Raw genomic sequence first — 22,794 nt, 5'->3', positions numbered from 1 at the left:
AGGCTAGTGGAACCTGCCTTTCAGGGGCTGTGCTGGTAAGGGCCCTGACCTGGGAAGTGGCTTTATCAGGCTTGTTGGGAGGGATGGCCCTGTCCCTTTAGAGTGTGTCCTCTCAACTTGGCAGGGGGCATAGTTCTTCCCTTCTCTCTGGTTTTCTATGCTCTAACCTCTCCTTTCATTACCGTAACTCACTTTCTGTGTTAACAGCTTTCTTCCCCCTTTCCCTTCCCTTCTGTTCACTGCTGCCCCCTCTTTTGATCCTTTCTCTCACTGGGCCTCATTTCTCTCTGTTTTCACTTTGAGGGCTGACTTGTTTGAAGTTCCAGAGTTAGTGCTGTTCTGTGACTGGATGTTATTCAGAGGCCCCATCCTTTTTTTTCCCCCCCTGAGGAGCAGCCTGCCATAGACTTTCAGATAGCAGCACTGACAGCACTGACCCAGAGTCTGAGCCGAGTGACTGAGTGAGGCTCCAGGTAAGGCCTAGTATGAAGCTGGTGTGGGTTTCCCAGCAGTACTTTGTACACTGGCCACCACCTTTTCTATTGACAGGTAATGTTTATAAGAGATTCTCTACAATTCTTAGTCAGGCAAGGGGCTATGCTGTACCCCAGAGACTCCTTTTGGAAGCTCAGACAGCCTGTGAGTTTTGCCACAGGACAAAATGCAGTGAAGGCTGGAGCAGACTGGTGATGAGCTTGCCTGGGAACCTACTAGTCTGCTTGCAATTATGGGTCCTGCCTGGAGCCAGATGTTCCCACATGGTTTCTGGAACAAATTCTATTTTCCTTGTAGTTGGAAACATCCTTTTCTTCTCAGTAAAAAAAGAAATAATTTTTCCCCTAAAAGCCATGTGGCATTTAGTCAAGGGTAATTAGCAGGAATTTGAACCTTTATTGTTACTATGCCATACAGGGCAATGTAGCACACACCTTTAATCCTAGCCCTCCAGAGGCAGGGGCAGGCAGATCCCTGTGAATTCAAAGCCAGTTTAGTTTATAAACTCATAGTGAGTCAGGACAGAGAAGCCACAAAGTGAGACCCTGTCTCAAACAAAACAAAACAAAACAAAACAAAACACCAAACAAAAAACCCCCAAAACCGAACCAAAACAAAAGACCTGCTTGGCCTATGTAGACCAGCCAGGGTTACAGAATGAGACCTTGCCTCAAAAAAGTATAACATATATACAGTATACTCAATAGTTGTATTCATTAATACAACCATTTCTTGTGATCTAATTTTTAGTTTTGTTTTATATTTTGTGTAAGAGTCTTAAGTGTAGCCTGGGTGACTTTGAATACAGTATGTAGACCAGGATGGTTTTGAACTTATAATCTTACTGTTTAGTTCTCCTAAGTGTTAGGATTATAGTCTTTGAAAATATAAATTGATTTTTACTTACTTACTGCTTGCTTGCTTGCTTGATTAAGAGAAGATCTCACTATGTATTGCTGGCCACCCTGGAATTTAAATTTACTATGTAGACTTGGCTGATCTCAAACTCAGAGATCCACCTGCTTCTTCTTCCCAAGCACTGGGATTAATGCCTGACTTAAAACATTATTTTTAAATCCAAATAGCTAAGTGAATGCATGGTGCTGCAAAACGCTGCCTAGCTTTATTGGTGGTTGCTGCTGTTTAACTATGCTGGTCCATGTAGTCTGTCTCATTGTTCTGAAGGGTCTCAGGTAGCAGTGTTACTTCTCTCTATGGTTTCTGAGTACCTGGGTTTATTTTGCCTTAACTAACGATAGTCTTTTGAGATGCTATATATCCTTTGTGTGTGTTGTATACCTGTTAATGAATTTACAGTAATAAACCTGTGCATATGTATGTAAAGTTTTAGAATCTTAACATACTGCTGTAATATATATCTGTGGGATGAAACTCCTAGAAGTAGACCTTCCAGTTCAAAAGCTAATATGTTCATTAATTATTTGAGGCATAATTTTAAATATGATCTGGTCATAGTGACACACACTTGTAATCCCAGCACTTGGGAGGCTGAGGCAGGAGGAGCTCAAGGTTCAGACTAGCCCAGGCTACATAGGGCGATGTGAGGAGGAAGCAAGGTAGAGAAGTCCTTCAGTAAACACCTTTGCTTGTGAGTTTGGGGCTGAATCTGAGATATTTTCCTCAGCTAGCTGCACATTTACTATTGTAGTCTGACTTCCCTACTGAGGGATGTCCTGCTTGTACACCACTGTCAGTAACATTGTGTAGCCCTGAAATACAGCTTCTGGGCCTCCTAACTCCAATTTGTCCAGTCAGAGTAGCAGACTACTTTAAAATACTTTAAATATATTTAAATACTAAAATTTATATACTAAATACATTTAAATACTAAATTTAATACTTTAAATACTTTGAATACTTTTGAAATTAGAAAACTTCAAGAGTTCCCTTCCTGATGCAGTAATAGACTAATGGAGATTGGTAAAGCCCACACTAATGTCAGAGAACTTCTTCAATAGTTATTTCATAACGCGCTTGAGTAAGTGATTGGGTCTAAGATTCTCTTCGAAAACAGTCAAGAGTAACTATAAAAACACATCCCGAGCAACTGTCTTACTTTTAGCCTCTTCTGTACAACAGGCCCCTGCCGTAGTGACCCCTGTCCATTTCTGAAATGTACTTTTTTTTATATTTCCCAAGTTGTTGCCTCTGACTAGTGTGTGGAGGTGGAGTCATTGAAATTTCTGTGTCTGCTTAGCTCTTGATATGATCGTCACTTCTACTTAGAAACTGAACTTCCCTGACTTCTTGTTTACTTTTGTGCACATAGTACTCTGCTTCCTGCCTTATAGGTTGGTCTGTAATAGCTGCTGTCGTCTGTCTGTCTCTGTAGTCTGAACAGGAACTGACTCATGCATACATCATGTCAGCAGTAACTGCTAGTGCTGAGTTACAGTTGATGTTCTGGGATGGTTTCATGGTCTGAAGAAGTGACCTGTGTGAGCAGCATAAGGTAACACGCCAGAATTACAGTTGAGTGAGAATTATAAATCATGGAGATAGATGGTTGTACAAAACTAATAATTCTAGAGCTTTTTAAAAAGCTTAACAATCTGCACTCAGAATTAAGGGGCACACTCAAAAGTTGAGGGGCCTAGAATATAAAAGTTTATTTCTGAAGGTCCTGTTAGAAGAGAAGGGCAGCTAAAAGAAATAGGAGCCTTTAGGTTAAGTTCTGTTCTCATGGGTTTTTAACTTTAAAGACAATTATACAAGCTTCTAGGAAAGATTCTTAAGGCTAGAAGAATCCTGACCAGGCTTCAATAGTGTGAATATATGTAACCCAAAGCAATTGTATTTAATCCTCTTATTCCCCGCCAAGCATCATCTTAGTTATGACAAAGTCATGACTACAGAAGCCACAGCAAAAAAGCAGCGACGAACAGATGTGCAGTAGATAGTTACTGAGGCGAAGCTGGTAATTGGGAGGGAAATTGGCTTCTCAGAAGTGGCCAAGTCTTAAGAAGTGGACATTAAAAAGGAGCAAACCGCATTAACATATCAGAAAGCACTAAGAAGACTTAATTTTCCCAAGCTTACCTAAAGCGTCAGCCACCTTTAAGTATAAATAATAATAACAACAATAATAATAAACTGCCTCTGATTTCAGAACTCTAAGCAAACCATTGTAGATTGTTTTCCTTGTAGCTAAGTATTATCTGTTTCCTTTACAATGTGTAGAATATGAAAACTTGGCTGTTCAACCCAGTAGATTTATATTTCTTATGCCTTCATAAATACAGGACCCAGCTCAAGATATAGACCGTTTCTGGCAGCTGAAAGTTCCAGCTGTGTCTCATAGTGTTCTAAAGTCTCGCCTGCTGTTACTCCCAGGTGAACAGAATCATGAACATCATCGTAGTGCTTGATTCCAGCAGATTTTGCTTGCCTGTCTCTGGAAGTCACAGGAGGAATAGTTCTTTCATTGAGTATTGATAGGATATTGTTGTATGTTCCATATAAATATACCATAGTTAATCTGTTCGGCTGCTTAGTTTCCAGTTTGAAGCAGTTATAATTCAAAGCTACTCTAGTGTATCTGTCTGTGTAGGCTTTTGCATTTCTTCCCTTCAGCATACATGTGGAATACATTTTGACCAACAACTGCTGCATATACCAGTGTCCCACTTAAACTGCTTAGTGATATATAGTAGAATTTATAGTTTGTAAAAAGATACTCTGTAGTATTTGTATAAGTGTTTGTATAGGTAAGTCACCAGTGACACAGTTCCTCAGAATTTGTACTGAAATTTAAACAAAGAATGACACCGTTGCCTCCCTGATTTCTCAGAACTACCCTGCAGTTAAGTGAGGGTAACCGGTTATCAGGACAAGAATTGCTGAGTCATAGGACAAATTGAACAGATGACGTGCATTTTCCTAAAAGTTTGATGCTTTAGCTTTTATTTATAGTTCTATGATGTGTTGTGTTATTTTTGTATATAAAGCTAGGAATTTCCCCACATCCACCTTCAAGATAGCCAATTAAATCCACTGTTTACTGGGAGCACGATCTTTTCCTTTCTCAATATAGTGGTATCGTTATGTTAAATTAAGTGACTGTACTGTGGGAATTTGTTTTAGGACTTGTCATACAATTTAAATTTTTTAAAGTTTAAATTAGGAGCTAACAAGATGGCTCAGCAGGTACAGGCACCTGCCACCAAGTCTGACGACCTGAGTTTAGTCTCTGGGACCCACATGGTAGAAGGAGAGAACTGACCCCAAAGTTGTCTCTCGCCTTCACACTGTGTCATGGTACACTAGTACTCACAGCACACACACATGCACACAAGCATAATAAACCTGTACACTAGTGCTCACAGCACACACACATGCACACAAGCATAATAAACCTGTACACTAGTGCTCACAGCACACACGCACAAATAAGAAATAGATATACACACAGAAATGAAAACAGAACCTACCCACAGACAGACTAATTATATAGACATACTGTAGTAACTTTTTTCTTGTTTAGGTGTGTAGGATGTAATTTCTTTTCCCTGCTTTATTTAGTACTGGTATGAAGGTCAGAGAGTAATGTGTTAGCCAGTGCTCTCTTTCCACCCAGTGAGTTTCAAAGATCAAATTCTGGTCATCAGCCTGGAAGGAAGCACTTTTATATGCTGAGCAGTCTTGCTGGTCCTTTTGGTCTCTTATGTTGAAGGCCTCGCCCTCCAGTGTCTGATAATCTTTGTCCATTCATTTATATATGTGGCAATAAAAAGTCAGAAGTCCTCTGTGCATGGTCTTACGGAAGTTAGCTAGAGAAGTTATTTCTTTGTTGTTTTCTCCTGTATCAGTATCTGATCTTTTTTCTGAGACAGGATTTCACTGTGTAGCCCTGGCTGTCCTGGAACTCACTGTGTAGACCAGGCTGGCCTCAAACTCAGAGATCTGCTTAGCTTGCCTCCACCTCCCCAGTGCTGGGATTAAAGGTACAAGCCAGTATCTGATTTTTTACCATTGAGATTGTTCAGTTTTTCTGGAAGTGTATTCACCATACTTCCCACAGGAGCAGCTGCCAGGTAGATGGTAACAGTGATATTTTTCAAGGTTATTATATTTTTATTTCTTGGCTATCTATTTTGAGGAGACCTTATAGTATCCTATCTCTGAAAACAACTTTCACAAATAGTTTCTGCCTTTCTTGTTGCACTGGTGGATGACGGTAATCTTGTGACTGTGTTGTGTGTGTCTTTATGTCTTGAACAAGATCTTGGGAGGACAGTGGGCAGTCTAGTCTGTTATGGATCCTGGGTGTTGCACCCCTTCAGGTCTTCCTTTCAAAGCTCTTGTCTGTCTTTAATGCTTCATACTGTTTACATTTAACCTTTAGTACACACTCTAGCAAGGCTTATGTTTTACCAAGTTTATGAGGGAAACCAGTCAAGTTACAAGTCCAGTGTCTCAAGTTTAAAGCTCATTAGTACTGTGCTTGTGCAGTGCGGTCTGCAGTGCTGCGACTGTGTGGTGATCTCTGTCAGGACGGTTTGTTTCTTTGCTATCTGGAGAGCAATAGGTTTGTCCAGGTGAAGTCTTGCTTTTCAAATTCTGGTTCTAGGACCTCTGATTTAGTTCAGACTCTCTTTGTGTGGCTTTTGCTGTTCTTTTGTTGTGAGTGGGTGCCTGGGAAATGCAGGTGTGAGTGTGGAGGAAAGGGGGCTGTGGTTGCTGGACTTACTATATGGCTTCTGCTTTCTGTGGCTGTCTCCGAATAACAGTTTTCTTCCTCCTTAGACATGTTGTTCCTTGGATAAGGGAGAAAGGCTCATCCTAAAAGTGGGGGAATGCAACTGAGAGGGAAGGGCATGCAGAAAGAGAACTGCACAGGAAACAAACAAATGGGTTAAGAATAGTCACCAAGCACACAGCTAAGCATGGAGATGCCAAGTGTGGCTGTTCTGAGCTCTTCAGTTTTTGTTTTCTTCTCCATTGCTCACTGTTCTCAGAACAGTATCATCAGGGAAACATAGCTTTGGCTTTGCTTAGAATGAGAATTTCCATTTAACGTATATAGGCTTGCTGGATGGATCAGGTTAAACCACAGTTTTAATGAAGGTAGGTCATGTATACTGAATTTCAGGACAGAGTAGTTACAATGGCTGGCTGTGTTCTACTTTGGCGACTTAAAAATAAATAATGGAGCTGGACAGTGGTGGCGCACGCCTTTAATCCCAGCACTTGGGAGGCAGAGGCAGGCGGATTTCTGAGTTCAAGGCCAGCCTGGTCTACAGCGTGAGTTCCAGGACATCCAGAGCTGCACAGAGAAACCCTGTCTCGAAAAATAAATAGATAAATAAATAAATAAATAAATAATGGAATGGCCATATGCAAGTTAATAAGAATGATTTCTGTGTTAATCAGCTTCCTGCTGGAGAGAAGAGACAAAATGCACAAGTGGTCAGTGTTTTCCCATCATGCGATGCTTGTAGTATCCGTCACTGTGGGGAAAGGCTTCATAGATTAGGATGGGTGTCACACTTGCTTATAACAGAGGTGAGAGAACAAGAACAAGCAAGGGTGGCTTCTGCTGTTATTTGTTCTTGGGCTGTGCAACGTGTGTGTGAGTGTACATGTACACGTGCCATGAAGCATGTGTGGAGGACATCCTTCAGTGTTGGTTCTCTCCCTACACAGTGTTTGAAACAGAATCCCTCGTTGTGTATAGCAGGATTTGAGACATATAAGTGCCATTGAGTCTGGCTTTGTGTGGGTTCTGGAGATTCCAGCTCAGGTCCTCATGCTTGAGCACACACACTGAGCCCTTCTCAGCTGCACTAGTTGTGTGTGTGTGTGTGTGTGTGTGTGTGTGTGTGTGTGTGTATTTGTTTGTTTGGTCTGGTTTTGAGTCTCTATCATTAGACTCTGGAAAAGTAAGTCTTTAAAATGGGAGGCATAATGCATATGTGGTAAGACAGATCCTGATTCTATGTTAGCATCAGTTTATAACTGCCTCTAAGGGACACTCCCTCTACCCCGCTTCTCTGCTGGGTTTAAGCCATTACTCTAGCAGTCATTGTATTTGTCTTTCAAACATTTGTCACACTGATACCTCACTATTTTAGTCCACTTCCAAAATGTATGTCTAGTTGTATGTCATTGCTTGTTACTTGACATGCTTTCCATTGGTTCCCAGCATTAGAAGCATGATAGAAGTAGTTTAGGTTAGGCCAGTAGGTTAGGTTAGTTCAGTCTTTTGAAGTGCCCACTGCATCTTAAGGCTGACAATTGCTGATTGGCTAGTAGCAATTTGGTAGGTCATACCTTTCATAGACTTTTACGTGCCTGTGTAAATGGCAAGGGGAGCTTGGGTTGTTAGAACTACTGAAAGAACAGTACTACTTCAGTCAGTCCTGCTGACCAGGAAATGGCATTTATGATCATCGCAGTTCTGGGTTCCTTGAATCATTTGTGATGAAAAGGGGAGATGCTCACCTTGATTAGTGTAGCAGACTGGGTGCTTCCTCTAGAGCTGGGACTAGATGAGCTTTTCTTGAAGCACATGAACTATAGCAAGAACTGATGGTATCTAGCTGGAAGTCTGATACTGTTTGGGAGGAAGAATAGGAAAGTTATATAAGTAATCTGTTACTTCAGTCCAGAATCCCTAGGGAATCTTATGACTATTTTGGCCTTCATAAAATCACTTAAGATTTTATTGATTATTCTAAAGAAGAATTAATGGGATTACTAATTTGTAGTTATTAGATTCTTTCCAACTATTTATTTGGGATTGTTAGAAGATTCTCAAAATAGGTTAAATATTAGCACAGGAATGGTTAACAGTGAGGCAGTATGGTATCACAGGAATCGTGTTGTTTAAGTGACTCATGTAGAGTATGCCTTGTTCCTCAGTTATGATTTGTTTGCTTTTAATCTGGATGCCTCTGTGCCAGGCACTGTGGTGATTGTAGAGATGATGGAAGCAATATGTTGGCCCTCAAAGCTTCAAGTCCAGTCAAGAAAATATTTAATAAGCTTGGGGGCTAGGAAGCATAGGCTCCCTCATAGAAACAAACTACTGAAGGCAGGAACTTGTGAACACAGTGAAGATTCCTGGTGAGTCTTTCTTTCTTTCTTTCCTCCTTTCTTTCTTTCTTTCTTTCTTTCTTTCTTTCTTTCTTTCTTTCTTTCTTTCTTTCTTTCTTTCTTTTTTTGTTTTTTTCGAGACAGGGTTTCTCTGTGTAGCCCTGGCTGTCCTGGAACTCACTCTGTAGACCAGGCTGGCCTCGAACTCAGAAATCCTCCTGCCTCTGCCTCCCAAGTGCTGGGATTAAAGGCATGTGCCACCACCGCCCGGCTCCTGGTGAGTCTTTTAAAGAATCCTGGGAGTGTGGAAGCTTGGAGGAAGTTTTTGCTCAGCATTCTCTATAGACAGCTCACTGCTTAGAACCATGGGTCTGGAAAGAACAACCATATTATACTAGAGCCCAAGACAAGGGATGTGTCTGTCACTGGTGGCAGTGCTGCCTCTCAGGAGACACCACTGTAGCCTAACCCTGTTCATTGGAGGGTTTTCTAGTATTGGACCAGCATCTACTGAGCTGGTTGATAGTGCTATTAGATTTTCTACTATCTTAAAGCTAGGCAACCACATTTATGGACATTTCAGGGAATTTAAAAGCAATATATCATGTTACTCATTCAGCTCATTTACTGAGGAGACTACAGGTATAAGCAAGCCTCTGAGGACATGATGGTGATCCAAAACTGACTCGATTGACTCTGTTCTCACAGCCTACTGTCTGGAATAGAAATGAAGACAAGCAGAAGAAAAACCAGCAGATAGTAGACGATAGCTGTGTAGTTGTGATGAGAATGAACCAAAATGGACAAGGCTACAGACTTTCCAGAGATGTTGAGGCATCTTTAAGACATTTAGTAAATGATCTCACCAGTTGGAATTTTTTTCTGATGATTTCCATATGCAAATTATTTTTATTCTTTTGTCTCTTAGGTGCATTGCCAGGTTCCTGATGAACCCAGAGAACCCTCCACCATATCCCGGCCCTGGGCCAACAGCGCCATACCCACCTTATCCACAACAGCCAATGGGGCCAATGGGGCCTATGGGAGCCCCACCTCCTCAGGGGTACCCCTACCCACCACCTCAGGGGTACCCCTATCAAGGATACCCACAGTATGGCTGGCAGGGTGGACCTCAGGAGCCTCCTAAGACCACAGGTAGCTGTCTGTGAATACTCGAATGTGCATGTCTTGGTGTCACACCCCCAAAGAGAGAGAGCATTTGCATGATTCGTTGGCAAAGAAGAAATTGTGACCTTTGTGATTTCTGACTGATGTTTGATGCTGGTGGCTCAGAGTGACTTTCACTCAGAAGGCCCCTGTCAGTTCTGCCTTCTTCCTTTGTGCCTCTTGTACCTGCTATGGGGATGACTTACTGGCCGACTTGTTCTCCAGGGGATTCCTCCTAGAGCACTGGTGGGGAAAATACCCAGTGGTGTCTTCCTCTTGCAGCTGCCTTTTTGTTTTAGCTTATTGGGGTTATTTTATCTGTTAGCTCATTGGCCCTCAAATCATCCTTGGGCCTTGATGCTGAGGTTGGTTTTCTTATGATTTTCATAATTCTGTTCAGTCTACTACTTGAGCTTGTCCTTGTTTTCTGGGTCTGTATGCTAGAACAGTGCTACTCAAGGCAGTTCGCTTATTGAAGAGTAAACTGTTACTGGACTATGAGAACTAAAGGAAGTGAGTAAACGTTAAAAAAAAAAAAGAGCAGCTAGACATTCCCAACAGTCAAGCATGTAATCACTCTTTATAAAACTACCAATCACTGCAGGATTAAAAATAAAACATGGTGAGAAGCACTGTGCTACATACATGTCTTATGACTATTTTATAACCCTTCGGTTTACAGAATAGCTGTTTCAGCTTTTAAAAACAGTTAATTTTACCAAGTGCTTATTATACACCAAACGGTTTCCTAAAAGCTTTACATATATATAAACATTTAATCCTTACAACAATTCTATAAGCAAAATGAGGGCCTTGTGTATGCTAGACAAGTGCTCCCTCTGAGATGGTCCTCCTGCCTATCATATTTTATGGTTAATCTAGGTATACACATACCTCTTGAAGGTGTAAAGTTAGGGTTTTACACTTTACTGGTTTATATGCCAATGTAAAAAGAAATTAGTCTAGCATCTGGCTTGTCTAGTAGATTCTGCCCAAATTGGAATTCATAAATGCTCGTCTGGTGTTTCATCCTTCACCCAAAACACTCTTTGTCAATTCCAGGCTTACTCTCCAGTGTGCATTTGATGAGTTTAGAATTTTATTGAGTTTGTCTAGAACAAGTGCATCTTAGGTTATGTGGCCTTCATGCAGAAAATACTGATTTGAGTTTCTTTTTGTTGGTTTAATTAATATTGATATCTGCCATTTTAAGAAAAGGTTTCTTTATTCTTAAGATTTAAAGGCTCCTTTAGTTAGTGTTAGCAGTCATAATTTACAAATGCATTTGAAAGGTATGTAACATGCTTTCCTGCAATTGTGAATCATTAACTACCGACATTCATTATGTACCCAAAGAAAGCAGGCACTGACACCTGGTCAGCTGTTTTTCTCACTTAGGGCCCAAGACCTGTGGACAGAATTCTGGGGTTGACTTTATTGTAGAATGAACCTATTGGGCACTGTTTCACTCCTCGTTCTTGGTGTTGTCTCTGGGCTCTCCAGTCAGAATCATTTGCTGTTCTGTGTAAGCCTTTCTCTCCAGTTAGACTTTAGAGTTATCTGCTTCTGCTCCCTCTTTCTACTGATGTTGAAGTGTATGCTGTAGTTCTTTTGGTTAATAACTGCACAGGTGGAATGCTCCTCCTTCAAAGGAAAGAGGCCATTCTTCAGCTGTTCTTTTTTGGGAAGAGAGGGGGTTTCGAGACAGGTTTTCTCTGTGTAACAGACCTAGCTGTCCTAGAACTTTGTACACCAGGCTGACTTCAAACTCACAGAGATCCACCTGCCTCTGCTTCTCAAGTGCTAGGGGAAAGACACCACCACACCCAGCTCCTTCAGCCATTCTTAATTGATTTTTGGTAATCACTAAAGGCTTAACATGGATATGATGTATGGATGGGCAGGTAGCTGATCTAAGAGCTTTCTTTGGTCACCTATTTATGATACACAGTTTATTTTTCAGGCCTTGTAGTCAGTGGCCTACAAAATGGCTCAGTGGGCAAAGGAACTTGCTGTCAAACCTGACAACCTGTTTGATACCCCTTAGATTCTCATGGTGAAAGGAAAGAACCTCCTCCTGCATGCTGTCCTTTGACCTTCAGGTTCTTGAGCTGTGGCATGAGGGAGTGTACACACAAACACACATACACATGAGCAAGCAAGCAAACAAATAAAAATTTAGGGAGAAATTGTAACCTAAACTAAAAACAAACAAAACAAAGCCTTTTCATCTGTCTCAGAAACCCAGCCTTTTGGAAATGACCTGAGTGGGAGCGCCTGTGGGGATGAGGCTCCCAGCGGGGATGGCTGCTCCTTAGCTTAGGACCTCGTGTGATTTTTCCTAATGCTCACCGTCATCCTCATGCACTGTTAACAGCAGCCCTGTAACGACAGCCCTATGCTACAGAGGTGGGATCTGAGGCTAATCGACATTGTATTTCAGCTATTTATTGTATAGATAACAGTACATCCCAAAATTCAACTACTTAAAACAATGATGATTTTATTATCATTATTCTGTGACTTGGCAGGGAGATTCTTTTGCTTCATGTTAGCTCTTGAGGGGTCACGTGATTTAATCCAGCTGTTAGCCTGGCGTGGGCTGGGATATCTAAGACTCATGAATAGAGTGTTGGCTTGCCCACATGAGCCTCTCTATACACGTCTCCCTTCATTGGGTAGACTAACCTCCCAGTCTTAGAAGTAGATATGTCTTGCTGTTTGTATCTCTCCCATGAATTAAATAGATTCATATCCAAGACTACCAGGTATCTTAGCCAATAACTACATTAGCTTAAACGATCCACCATTGAGAAGCTGGAAAGCTCAGCAATTAAGACCTCTGGCTGTTCTTCTAGAGGACCCAGGTTCCATTCCCAGCAGTCACAGGGCAGCTCACAACCATTGGTAACTCCAGTTCCAGGAATCTGACACCCTATTCTGTCCTCTGTAGACTCCAGCCATGCATGTGGTACATAGACATGCATACAGGCAAAAATTAAAAATCCATCACTGAAGTAGCCTCTGTGGACTAGGCCTGTTACTAATCTTTACCATGTTACTCTCACACTCGCTCCTCGCCAACTCTGCCCCACCCTGCTCTATACATCTCTGCAGATCAAATAAAATATCTGCATGACACCTGTCATCACCTAAGCTTCATTCCATAGAAGTTACTCCTCCGTGGACTCCACCTGTACATTAATGGACTCAAAAGCATCTCTTCTCCCCAAATTCAGCGAAGTTTCATTGTATATTCAGTCTGGCTTCTCAGTGCCCATATTCAAGTAGCCTTGCTTTTACTGTAGTAGTTTAGGCTTTGACTAAAACTGTTTTCAGTCAAGACTTGTAAGGGCACACGTGACAGAACCTCTCAGCCCTTATTAATGAGCAACGGAGAACTGCCTGCTGCCTGGTGATCCAAACAGGGGAAGGGAAAAAAAAAAGAGGAAGTCTGGGAGTAGAGGCTACAGGGAGCAGAGAGCCTCTGACAACACGGGGGTGGAGGTTGTGGGGGGAGGACAGCCTGGGAGATGTTTAAGATGCACGGGGAGGCAAATAAGCTGGGATGCTGAAGAAAAGAAACTCAAGGCAGAAGCACTTAGCCAAGAGCATGAAAGGCCCCAGCGTAGGATTGAAGATGAGCAGATTTGCAAACCAGACTCTTGCCAGAGCAGAATTTAAGGCTTTTGCTGCCAGTAGAAGTGTGGAATACATTTGGTCATCTGAGCAATTAGAGATTATAATTGTAGTTTAGATAGGACTTTGGAGGAAAGTTGATTCATCTCTTTCTGAATGCTGCTTACTTGGTGCAACACAGATCATAATAACAGTGTGCTTGCTTCCCGGCCAACTCTTGCCTGTTTAAGACACGGTCTTCTATATATAGTCCAGGCTGACTTCACACTCACTATGTAGCAGAGGATGACCTTGAACTCCTTTGTTTATTTGTTTGTTTGTTTGTTTGTTTGAGACAGGGTTTCTCTGTATAGCCCTTGCTGTCCTGGAACTCTGTAGACCAGGCTGGCCTTGAACTCAGAAATCCGCTTGCCTCTGCTTCCCAAGTGTGCCACCACTGCCTGGCCGACCTTGAACTCCTGATCCCCTGGCCTCTGTCTCCCAAATGCTGGTTTATAGACCTGCACTACTATGCCAGACACCAGTGCGCCCTGTCAGCCCTATAGTAAGTTTTATAAACATTGCTGCTGGCTTTGCATCAAGATCAAGCAGTGCTATTGGTGCGGGGAAGAGGTGTAGCTGCTCCTCTTTGGCTGAGAAGGGAGAGAAGCATGAGGGCAGATGGACTCCAGAAGGTGAAGAAGATTCTGTTGTTACGGGAACCTGAATGCCTTTATTCTTGTGTGTTCCCTACCAGCCTTGGGCTTCTCCACTCTAACCAGCTGTGTTTGGCTTTTTTAGTTTCCTTAAAGATTTCATTCAGTTGAGCCACATGCTGTCAAGATTTTAGTTTTGGTGGGAATTTGTACTCTGGTTTATTTTAACCAGAACTCCATAAAAAACAAACAAGTTACCTATCAAACATCTTAGTTGAGTGGTTGAAGGACTTTGGTGTTGGATGTTCCTCTCCCTGCCTCTCTCTCTTCCCTCCCTCCATGGGCAGCTTCAGGGTTAGGTCCCAAATCTTCCTTTAAAAAAAATACTTATTAACTTGATTTTGAAATAATTTCAGACACATATAAACATTGGAAAAGTAGAACAGATCACCCAGACTTCCTCAAGCCACGCACACTCACAGTGCAGTCGTCTGTTATGCTCCCCTTACCCTCAGTGATCCAAGAGTGATATTGCTCTACCAGACTCTTTGAGGTGGGATCTTGCTATGTATGTGTAGCTCAGGCTGGTCCTCAACCTAGTCCTCCTTGCCTTTCTGAGCGCTAGGATTCCAGGCATGCACCCCTGACTCTCTTAGTCATCAGTCACAGCTTTCTAGCATACATTCCATTCCGAGCGGGGAGGGTAAATGGACTTCGCTCCTTTGTAAGATGGTGGCATCACTTTACAAAATGCCACATACATGAAGGACTTTGGAAACAGTTCTAGTAGTGGCAGGTGAATTCCTATACAGTGAGACACCCTAAGTAACAATTCTAAATTCTTATGAACATACAATAGAGGAAACAGTTAAGAGCGAGAGATTAAACATAATTGTATCCCTCTAATCTTGTGTCAGAGAACAGGTGCCAGACTTGGAGAATGTCTGTCATCCTGGCTACTTGAGAAGTTGAGATAGGAGGATCACATTCAAGGCCTGCCAAGGCCACAGAGAAAATAAGTAATTGGTCTTTAAGGAAAGTTCTGTAAACTGTTAGAAGGAATGAAAAGGGATTTTAATACCTTCCCCAAGTTAAAATGGCTCCCACTCAGGCACATCAGCCTGAGAGATGAAGACTCCTGCTCAGGTGCCCCCAGGTTAATCATAGCAGTAGAACCAGGCCACAGCAGACGTCACCGATCGGTTATCCATACTCCTGCTATGCATGGATTCGGCTTCGGACTCCTCACCCAGGCATGCTAGGCAGCCATTACTGAGTGCATCTGAGTTTCACACGGACCCATTTATCTTTTTGTATTTTTCTTACTAAGCCAATTCCCTCTTTTTAGAGAAACTGATGCCACAAAACCATTAGTGATTTGCTAGGATTAGTAAGCTTTTTTGTTTGGGTGAGTTGGGTTGTGTTAAGCAGGGTCTTACTTTGTAGCCAAGGCTAGCCTCCTCCTGATTGAGCTTACTGGTGTGAGGCATAACTCCAGGCTAAGAGCCACGAGTGTTGACTTAAGACAGAGGACTCTGATTTCAAGCTAAGCACATTACCTCCTTGTGCTCTGCTACAGAGATCCAGCACAGATTTGCCAGAAATTCTGAAACACTCACCAAAGGAAAATATTCTTTCACCTTTTTCTCTTTATCTATCCCTCACAACACAAAGAAAATAAAATTATCTAGTAACTATAATAGGCTAGTAGTTTTCTCTTCTTCTTCCTCCTCTTCCTTCTCTTCCTTCTCCTCTTCCTCCTCCTCTCCCTCCTCCTTTTTCTCCTCGATCACCTCTCCCCTTTTTTTTGAGACAGGGTCTCACCATGTAACCCTGGCTGGCTTTGAACTCAGAGAGTCCACCTGCCTCTGCTTCCCAAGTGGCCAGGATTAAAGGCATTTGCTACCACACCTGGTTTCCAAGGCAAGTTTCTTAGCATCCCTGGTCTTTGTGCTCCGCCTCCCCTTGGAATCCCATAGAGGCAGTTTCTTCTCTTCTGTCTCTTTTAGAACAGTGCTGAGTACATGGTACACTTATATATGTACATGCATGTAGAACTGACATGCGTGTATATATACTTTATACATATATATTGGGTGAATGGAAATGCTTCAGAAAATAGTTGTGAATTTGTTAGTTATTTGGGTCCCTCCCCACTCTCTCTTTGAGATCCTTTCCTTGCTTTTTAGCCAGAAGACCTGATTTTATACATAGTGTTCTAGGACAGGACTATGGTATCTGGCAATATACTGATTTAATATGAATTCTACTTACAGCACTGTCCTTTGGGATGCCCATGTGGAGCTACAAAGCCCAGTTGGCCTTAGAATTAGGTTTCTAAGTTGGGCGCCTCCCATTGACCCCATTTTTGTTCTTTGTAATCTGAAGGAAGGAGTGGGAGTGCCTTTTCAGGGCTTGATTTCTCTTGGCTAGTAATAATGGCGTCAGAACTGAGGGGAGGTGATGGAGACCCATGCTTCTCTTTCTGTGCTCCATTCCTGATGTCTCACTGATTTCATCATTCTGTGAGGATAGAAGGGATGGAGATGTAGTATTTCTGACTTCTCTGGATAACTGGCCTGTGTGGGACTGCAGCCTAGATTGTGTGAGCCTTCTCTGCCTTCCTTCATCAGAAACTCTAAACCCTGATCGTGTAGTTTTGTTCTCTGAGAAGCCTCTTCAGCATGGACAGTCTGGTGCTTCTCCCTCCTCCCCTCCCTCCTCCCCTCCCCTCCCCTCCCTCCCTCCTTCCCTCCTTCCCTCCCTCCCTCCCTTTCTTTTTCTTTCTTTCTTTTTCCTTTCTCTGGCCAGGACACTGAAACCACCAAAACCCACATCAATTTACTACTCTAAGTTGCACTTACTTATCTAGTTCTGTGGATGACAGCTTCCTATCCTGTAAAAACGGGGTTCTAGGTCCATGGTAAAGATAAAGGAGTGCAACTTGCACAGCTTATGACACGTCAGTGGCAACTTTCTTTCGCTGAAGATGAGAGGAGAGAGCAGGTGCTGCAGAGGAGAGGAGACCGGCTGCTAAGGCTCAGTCCTGATTGCCCTGCAAGGCCCGTTGGCATCTCACCCGTCACTGTAACCTGTTGCTGATCCCCCTCCTTGTTTTTGTACCCCTGCTATGTATTTCCTACCCGGACCCCTAAGAGCTTCCATTCTACTCAGGTGAGAACCAGAGTCCTTGCAGGGTACCCAGTAAGACCCTATGTGAGATGGCCACTGTCACTCTCTCACCTCTCAGCCTGCTGCTTGCTCTGCTCTTCTAGGGCCATCCTGGGCCCCTGCCAGGACTCACTACAGGCCCTTGGCACAGGTTGTTCCCATCCCCCAGGCTTTGACCGCCTTACTGTCCTTCGGTCTTGCTATCTGTTACCTAGCTTAGAAAGGTCTTCCAATTGCTTCTTCCTCCCTTGGTCTTTTGTATATAGTATTCAGACTAGTCCCTAGTGTTGCTGGTTGTCTCCCTGTTTCCCTCCCTGGCATTGGCTGCTCCTTTTCCCATTATGTAACATAAGCTCCTTGAAGGCAGGGACGTTTGTTTGTTGTTGTTGTTATTTGAGAAAGAGATTCACTATGTAGATTAGGATGCCCTAAAGACATGTGCTGTCATACGCTGCAGGTACCACTGAATTCTGGGCACTGATTGAGTGGCCAAGTGTCCTCTCAGGGTGACTTGTGCAGTTCTCTCTCAGGCTTTCCCTTTTCTTCCTGTGTTTCTGGAATGGAACTTACTAGGTCACTGTCACAAGTCAGCCCTAGTGCTGGGCATTACCTGCATAGTCTTCATCATGACAGTTAAACCTGGAGAAGATGGAGACTAGCAAAGAAGCTGGTTTGTTCAAGATGTGAGCTAGCAAGGGGCAGAGCTGGCATCTGGTAGTGGTATTTGGCGTAGAGCCTGCTCTCTGCAGTCACTGCCTCGGCTGCCCCCACCCACTCCAGGATAGGCACCAGCTCCTTTGACTCTGCTTACTCCATTGCTGCCTTCCTACCCCAGATCTGACTGTGGCTGCACTTGGTGTGCCTTGTGCCTCCAGTGCTGCTTCCTCCTCCTCCTTTGACTTCACCCTGTCCTGTCCTCAATAGCAGGACTTGGTTGGTGTGCAAAATACCCTTCTCAGTTTATCCTGCTCAGTCTCCTTAAGATTCTTCCCTTGGTCACATCCCTACTATGCTGGGTAGACGTCTGGAAGAGCCTTTCTGTCCTCTCTTCCTCTTCTTCTTCCTCTTCTTCCTCTTCTTCCTTCTCTTCCTCCTCCTCCTCTTCCTCTTCCTTCTCCTCTTCCTCCCGACTGCTTCTTCCTCCCTTGGTCCTTTGTATAGTACTCAAAACTAGTCCCTATTGTCTCTCTTTTCTTTTTTTTTAAAGATTTATTTTTGTTATCTTAATTACATATATGGCATCCGGGGTGGTGGTGGTGGTGGTGGTGGTGGTGGTGTGTGAACATGAATGCAAGTGCCTACAGAGGTCAGAAGTGTCAGATCCCTCTGGAGCTGGGGTCACAGGCAGTTGTAAGCTACCAGATATGCTTGGGATTGAACTCAGGTCCTCAGGAAGAGCAGTGTATTCTTTTATATACTGAACCATCTCCAGCCCCTGCCTTTCTAGCTCTTAACTCCTATCCTGGAACATTCGTTTGGGTGTTCTAAAACTCCTTTGGGAAACTTCCCCTGGGTCTTCTGTTTATTTATTCATTTATTTTTTAATTTATCTTTTGAGGTAGAGTTTCACTGTGTAGCCCTGGCTGTCCTATAATTGACTCTGTAGACAAGGCTGGCCTTGAACTCATAGATACCCTCCAACTCTGCCTCCTGAGTGCTGTGATCAAAGGCATGAGGCACCACTGCCCAGCTCCCCTGGGTCTTACATAGGCCTGAACAGCATCTCTTTAAGACGGTATCTGGGCATGTCACAGGTGTGAGATGCTTGTGGTTCTTTACCCAGCATGTGGATCTGGACACATACTCTTGCTGGGATGGTGACATAAAGCTCTTGGTGGCCACCAGAACACCCTGCTCTGGCTTCTCATCTGGAAGAAGATAGGTTGCTTATGTGATCTTCCCAGGGTTTGTGATCCTTTTGAAGGATGCTTACTTCAGTTCACCCTCATGGTCAACTCAGAAACTTCCTTTGTCCCAGAGAAATTGGCTGATCCTCAGTGTGGAAGGAAGCCCTCTCCTTCCTCCCTGCAGTATTCTGTTGCCCTCCTAAAGTGGGGGCTTCACCACAGCATGGATTTCTTTTTCTTAAAATAATGACCAGGATTCAGAAGGCCTGAGACCTGTCTTGGTCTGTCCTGCTTCCGGGTCAGTTTTTGTTCCTAGGTGTCACCAGGCACTCGTTTCTACTCATCTCTTGCAAATGCCATCTCCTCTGTATTGCTTGAGACATTCTTCACTTCTTTCTGACTAGCTGGATACAGGTAGTCTCTGTGACTTCTTTTGTTCATATCCAGACTGAGGCATCAAAAGAATGAAGAAAGGACAGTCATACATACAGAATGCTGGGGTCAGATGGGCTATGTACACTCAAATAGAGCGGCACTAACTGCCACACTACCTGGAACTTCAGTGACGTTATTATATACAGCACAGTGGGAGGAGTTGGCTAGTCTTGGTAAACATCTGGGAGGAAGTAGCCTCAGTTGCTAGTTTTTTTGTGCTCAGTGTTCAATTTTCCTAAATATTCACACTTGGACCAGAGAAAGGCCTTTGCCAATTCTGAGCTGGGGATGGGGAAGGCTTGGCATTTCTCAGTAGCATTGGTCCTTAAAATGGCTGTGCTCACCTCCATGGTTGGGGTTAAGTTTCTGTCCTTCATTCTGCTGTCTTCATTCAGAATTTTATAGCATTGCCTTTAGTTATAGAATTGTTTTCTCGAATCTAAAAGCAGCATGATAGATTTTGCCCAATTTGACTGACCATTGGGTTCCCCAGTAACTATTTGAAAGTGATTATGGAATGTTAGCTGGGTGTGGTGGTTCTCGCCTTTCATCTCAGCACCAGGGAGGCAGAGGCAGAAGCAGGCACACTGTTTGAAGACAGCTCAACCACACACACACACACAAGAGAGAGAGGGGGGGAGGAGGGGGGAGGGAGGGAGAAAGAGAGAGAGAGAGAGAGAGAGAGAGAGAGAGAGAGAGAGAGAGAGAGAGGGAGGACAGCACAGAGTGAAACTAGAAGAGCCTTTTTTTTTTCTTTTTTTCTTTTGGTTTTTCGAGACAGGGTTTCCTCTGTGTAGCTCTGGGTGTCCTGGAACTCACTCTGTAGACCAGGCTGGCCTCGAACTCAGAAATCCGGCTGCCTCTGCCTCCCAAGTGCTGGGATTGGAAGAGCCTTTTCAAGTTGTTAAACCCAGCTTGATTTTGCAGAGAAGACAGAGTACTTTCCCTCTTTTACCCTGTTCACTTTTGGTCTGGGACTAGAGCAAAGTGTTTACAGCATGGTGGGAGCCTGGCATTGTTAGGACACCAGCAGTCACAAATGTCTGAGGAATGTGAACTGGCTGAATGAACCTCTGGCTCAGAAAATACTAATAATAGTCTCAGGACTTTAAGAAGTTCCATTTATAATCCAGATACTCCATCCTCTCCATTCATTTTCATGGTATTTCCTGGGCAGTTGTCGCTTACATGCCATGTCCTTTGTATCTGGCTGACACTGTGCTATTATATTGTGGACACCATTGTGTATTTGTTACAAGCAACTCCCTGTAGGGCAGGATTTCTTAGCATTATTGACCCTTCTACCAGAAATCTTTTATGGGTGTTTTCCTGCAGCATTGTAGGGTGCACAACAGTGTTCCTCTGCGTTAGCTGTAGCAGATGCCCTTTAGCTATGTCTCCAGCTCTTACCAAATGTTCTTGAAGGGTCCATAGCACCTTCCCTTGAGAACCACTGCTGTAGAGTCTAAGTTATTAAAACTTTAAGTGGATCATTGCCTTTGAGTCCAGAGAAGGAAAAGACCTTCCTAACCAGCTTTGTCATCTCCTGAAAAACACAGGACGAGATCTGCTGGCCTGCTGCGGAAGGTGGTTTCAGAATTTGGAACTATGTAGAGCTTCTGGACTGGACAGACTTTATTTCTATGCAGTTTAGGGTTAGAAAACTGGATGCTACCAGTTCCTCTATTAAAGCCATTAGAACAAAAATTTTTGGGCCAGTGGTTTTACTTTTTAATATTATATATTCAGTAGTTCATTTGTTAAAGAATAAATACTATCTAAATAATAGAGCAAATATTTGCCAACTAGTTACGTATGTAGGGCACTTTTATATGCTAACTCATTTAGTCCTTAGAACAACTCTCTGAGGTAAGCCTTCTTGTTATCGCTGCTATATAGATAAGTAGAAGTGTAAGGGCCACCATATCCCTGGGCAGCAAAGAGCCAGTAAGGCTGAGATTCAGACCCAGCAGTCTGAATCTGGAACCTGAGCTCCTTAGCAACAGCTGCTTTACTGAGTACTTACTGCAGTCCCTGGTTCTGGTTCATGGATTAATTTTTGATCTCTCCTCTCCCCGCCCCTCCCCTCCCCTCCCCTCCCCTCCCCTCCCCTCCCCTCCTCTCCTTTCCTTCCTTTCTTTTTTTAAACGGAGTTGTTCTGTATAGTTCTGGCTGCCTTGGAACTCACTCAGTAGACAAGGCTGGCCTGGAACGTAGACGAGGCTGGCCTGGAACTCAGAGATCTACCTGCCTCTACCTCCTGAGTGCTGGGATTAAAGGAGTGTACTACCACTACCCCAGTAATTTCTGGTTTCTTAAGTCTTCCAGGATACATGGTAATATCCATGGGAGACTAGGAACTTACAGACACTGTAAGGTCTTGCTGTGGTCACTCAGGTCAAAAGCCTAATTTGCTTCCATGTATTATGTGGTCTCCCATGCACAAGTTAAAAGAAAATATATGGGGAAGATGGCTCAGTGAGTAGATGTGCTTACCGCCAAGCCTGACGGCCTGAGTTTGAGTCCCAGACCACGTGGTGAAGCCAACTCCCTCAAGGTCGTCCACCCATCCCACACAAACATTTAAAAAGGTTAAAACATTTATAACCTTGGAACCAGCATTCTTGCAGCCAGCTCTATGCGTCTCATAATTCAGGGTGGTCACAAATGTTGCTGTGTCTCATTAGACCTTACGTACGTGCTTTGTGAGCATTATCTCCTTTAACCCAATCAGCAGTCCCCGGAGAGAGAAATTAAAACGACTTTCCTATGGTCTGTTGCAACAGTAGCTAGCTGAGCCAGATGTGAACTACCTTATCTGGTTTCAGTCACCTTTAACTACAGCATTATCAGCAGCACATACTATTAGTTGTAGAAGGACTTGTGGATGAATTCTCTATGGTGACACTCAGTGGACAACATCCCAAAGTCAGGTGAGAATGGCCTTTAGGAGTCTCTCAGGGACTTAGCACCAACTAGGTCTAGCACTTTAAGGGTGGTCTCCTTGGTAACTGAGCTAAGTCTCATGGACCTGTTGGTAATGTTAAGGCAGTTTAGCCACGCATGCTGGTGCTTGCCTTTAAGCTCAGGACTTGGGAGGCAGAGGCAGATGCATCTCTCTGTATATCTTTTTTGAAGAGCTGGCTTGGCTTGCCCAGCACTCAGAGGTAATGGAGTGTAAAAGCACAACTAGTTTATGCATATTCCTTTTCCTTGGCTGGCTGGTGGATATATCCAGTGCCCACTGGCTGAAAGTAGACTGGGTTGTTGAGACAAGTTTGTCATTGAATTCTTAGCCCCACTTTATTCATGTACAGCCTGGATTTTCTGCTCGAATATGACTCTAC

At 43.4% G+C, this 22,794-nt stretch overlaps 1 protein-coding gene across 1 annotated transcript in view; it reads left to right on the top strand.

Annotated features, from left to right (window-relative positions):
* The window catches only part of Cystm1 (cysteine rich transmembrane module containing 1), a 58,224-nt gene that overhangs the window by 9,704 nt on the left and 25,726 nt on the right, over positions 1-22,794 (top strand). Inside the window, exon 2 of the mRNA XM_028762725.1 lies at positions 9,482-9,708. Within this exon, the coding sequence (XP_028618558.1) occupies positions 9,501-9,708 (208 nt within the window). The 5' untranslated portion in view covers positions 9,482-9,500. The remainder of the gene's footprint in view (positions 1-9,481; positions 9,709-22,794) is intronic.

This window comes from Grammomys surdaster, unplaced genomic scaffold (genome assembly GCF_004785775.1).
Source record: "Grammomys surdaster isolate TR1022 unplaced genomic scaffold, NIH_TR_1.0 135, whole genome shotgun sequence".
Lineage (NCBI taxonomy): Eukaryota > Metazoa > Chordata > Mammalia > Rodentia > Muridae > Grammomys > Grammomys surdaster.
This window is presented reverse-complemented; position numbering and strand designations above follow the sequence as displayed.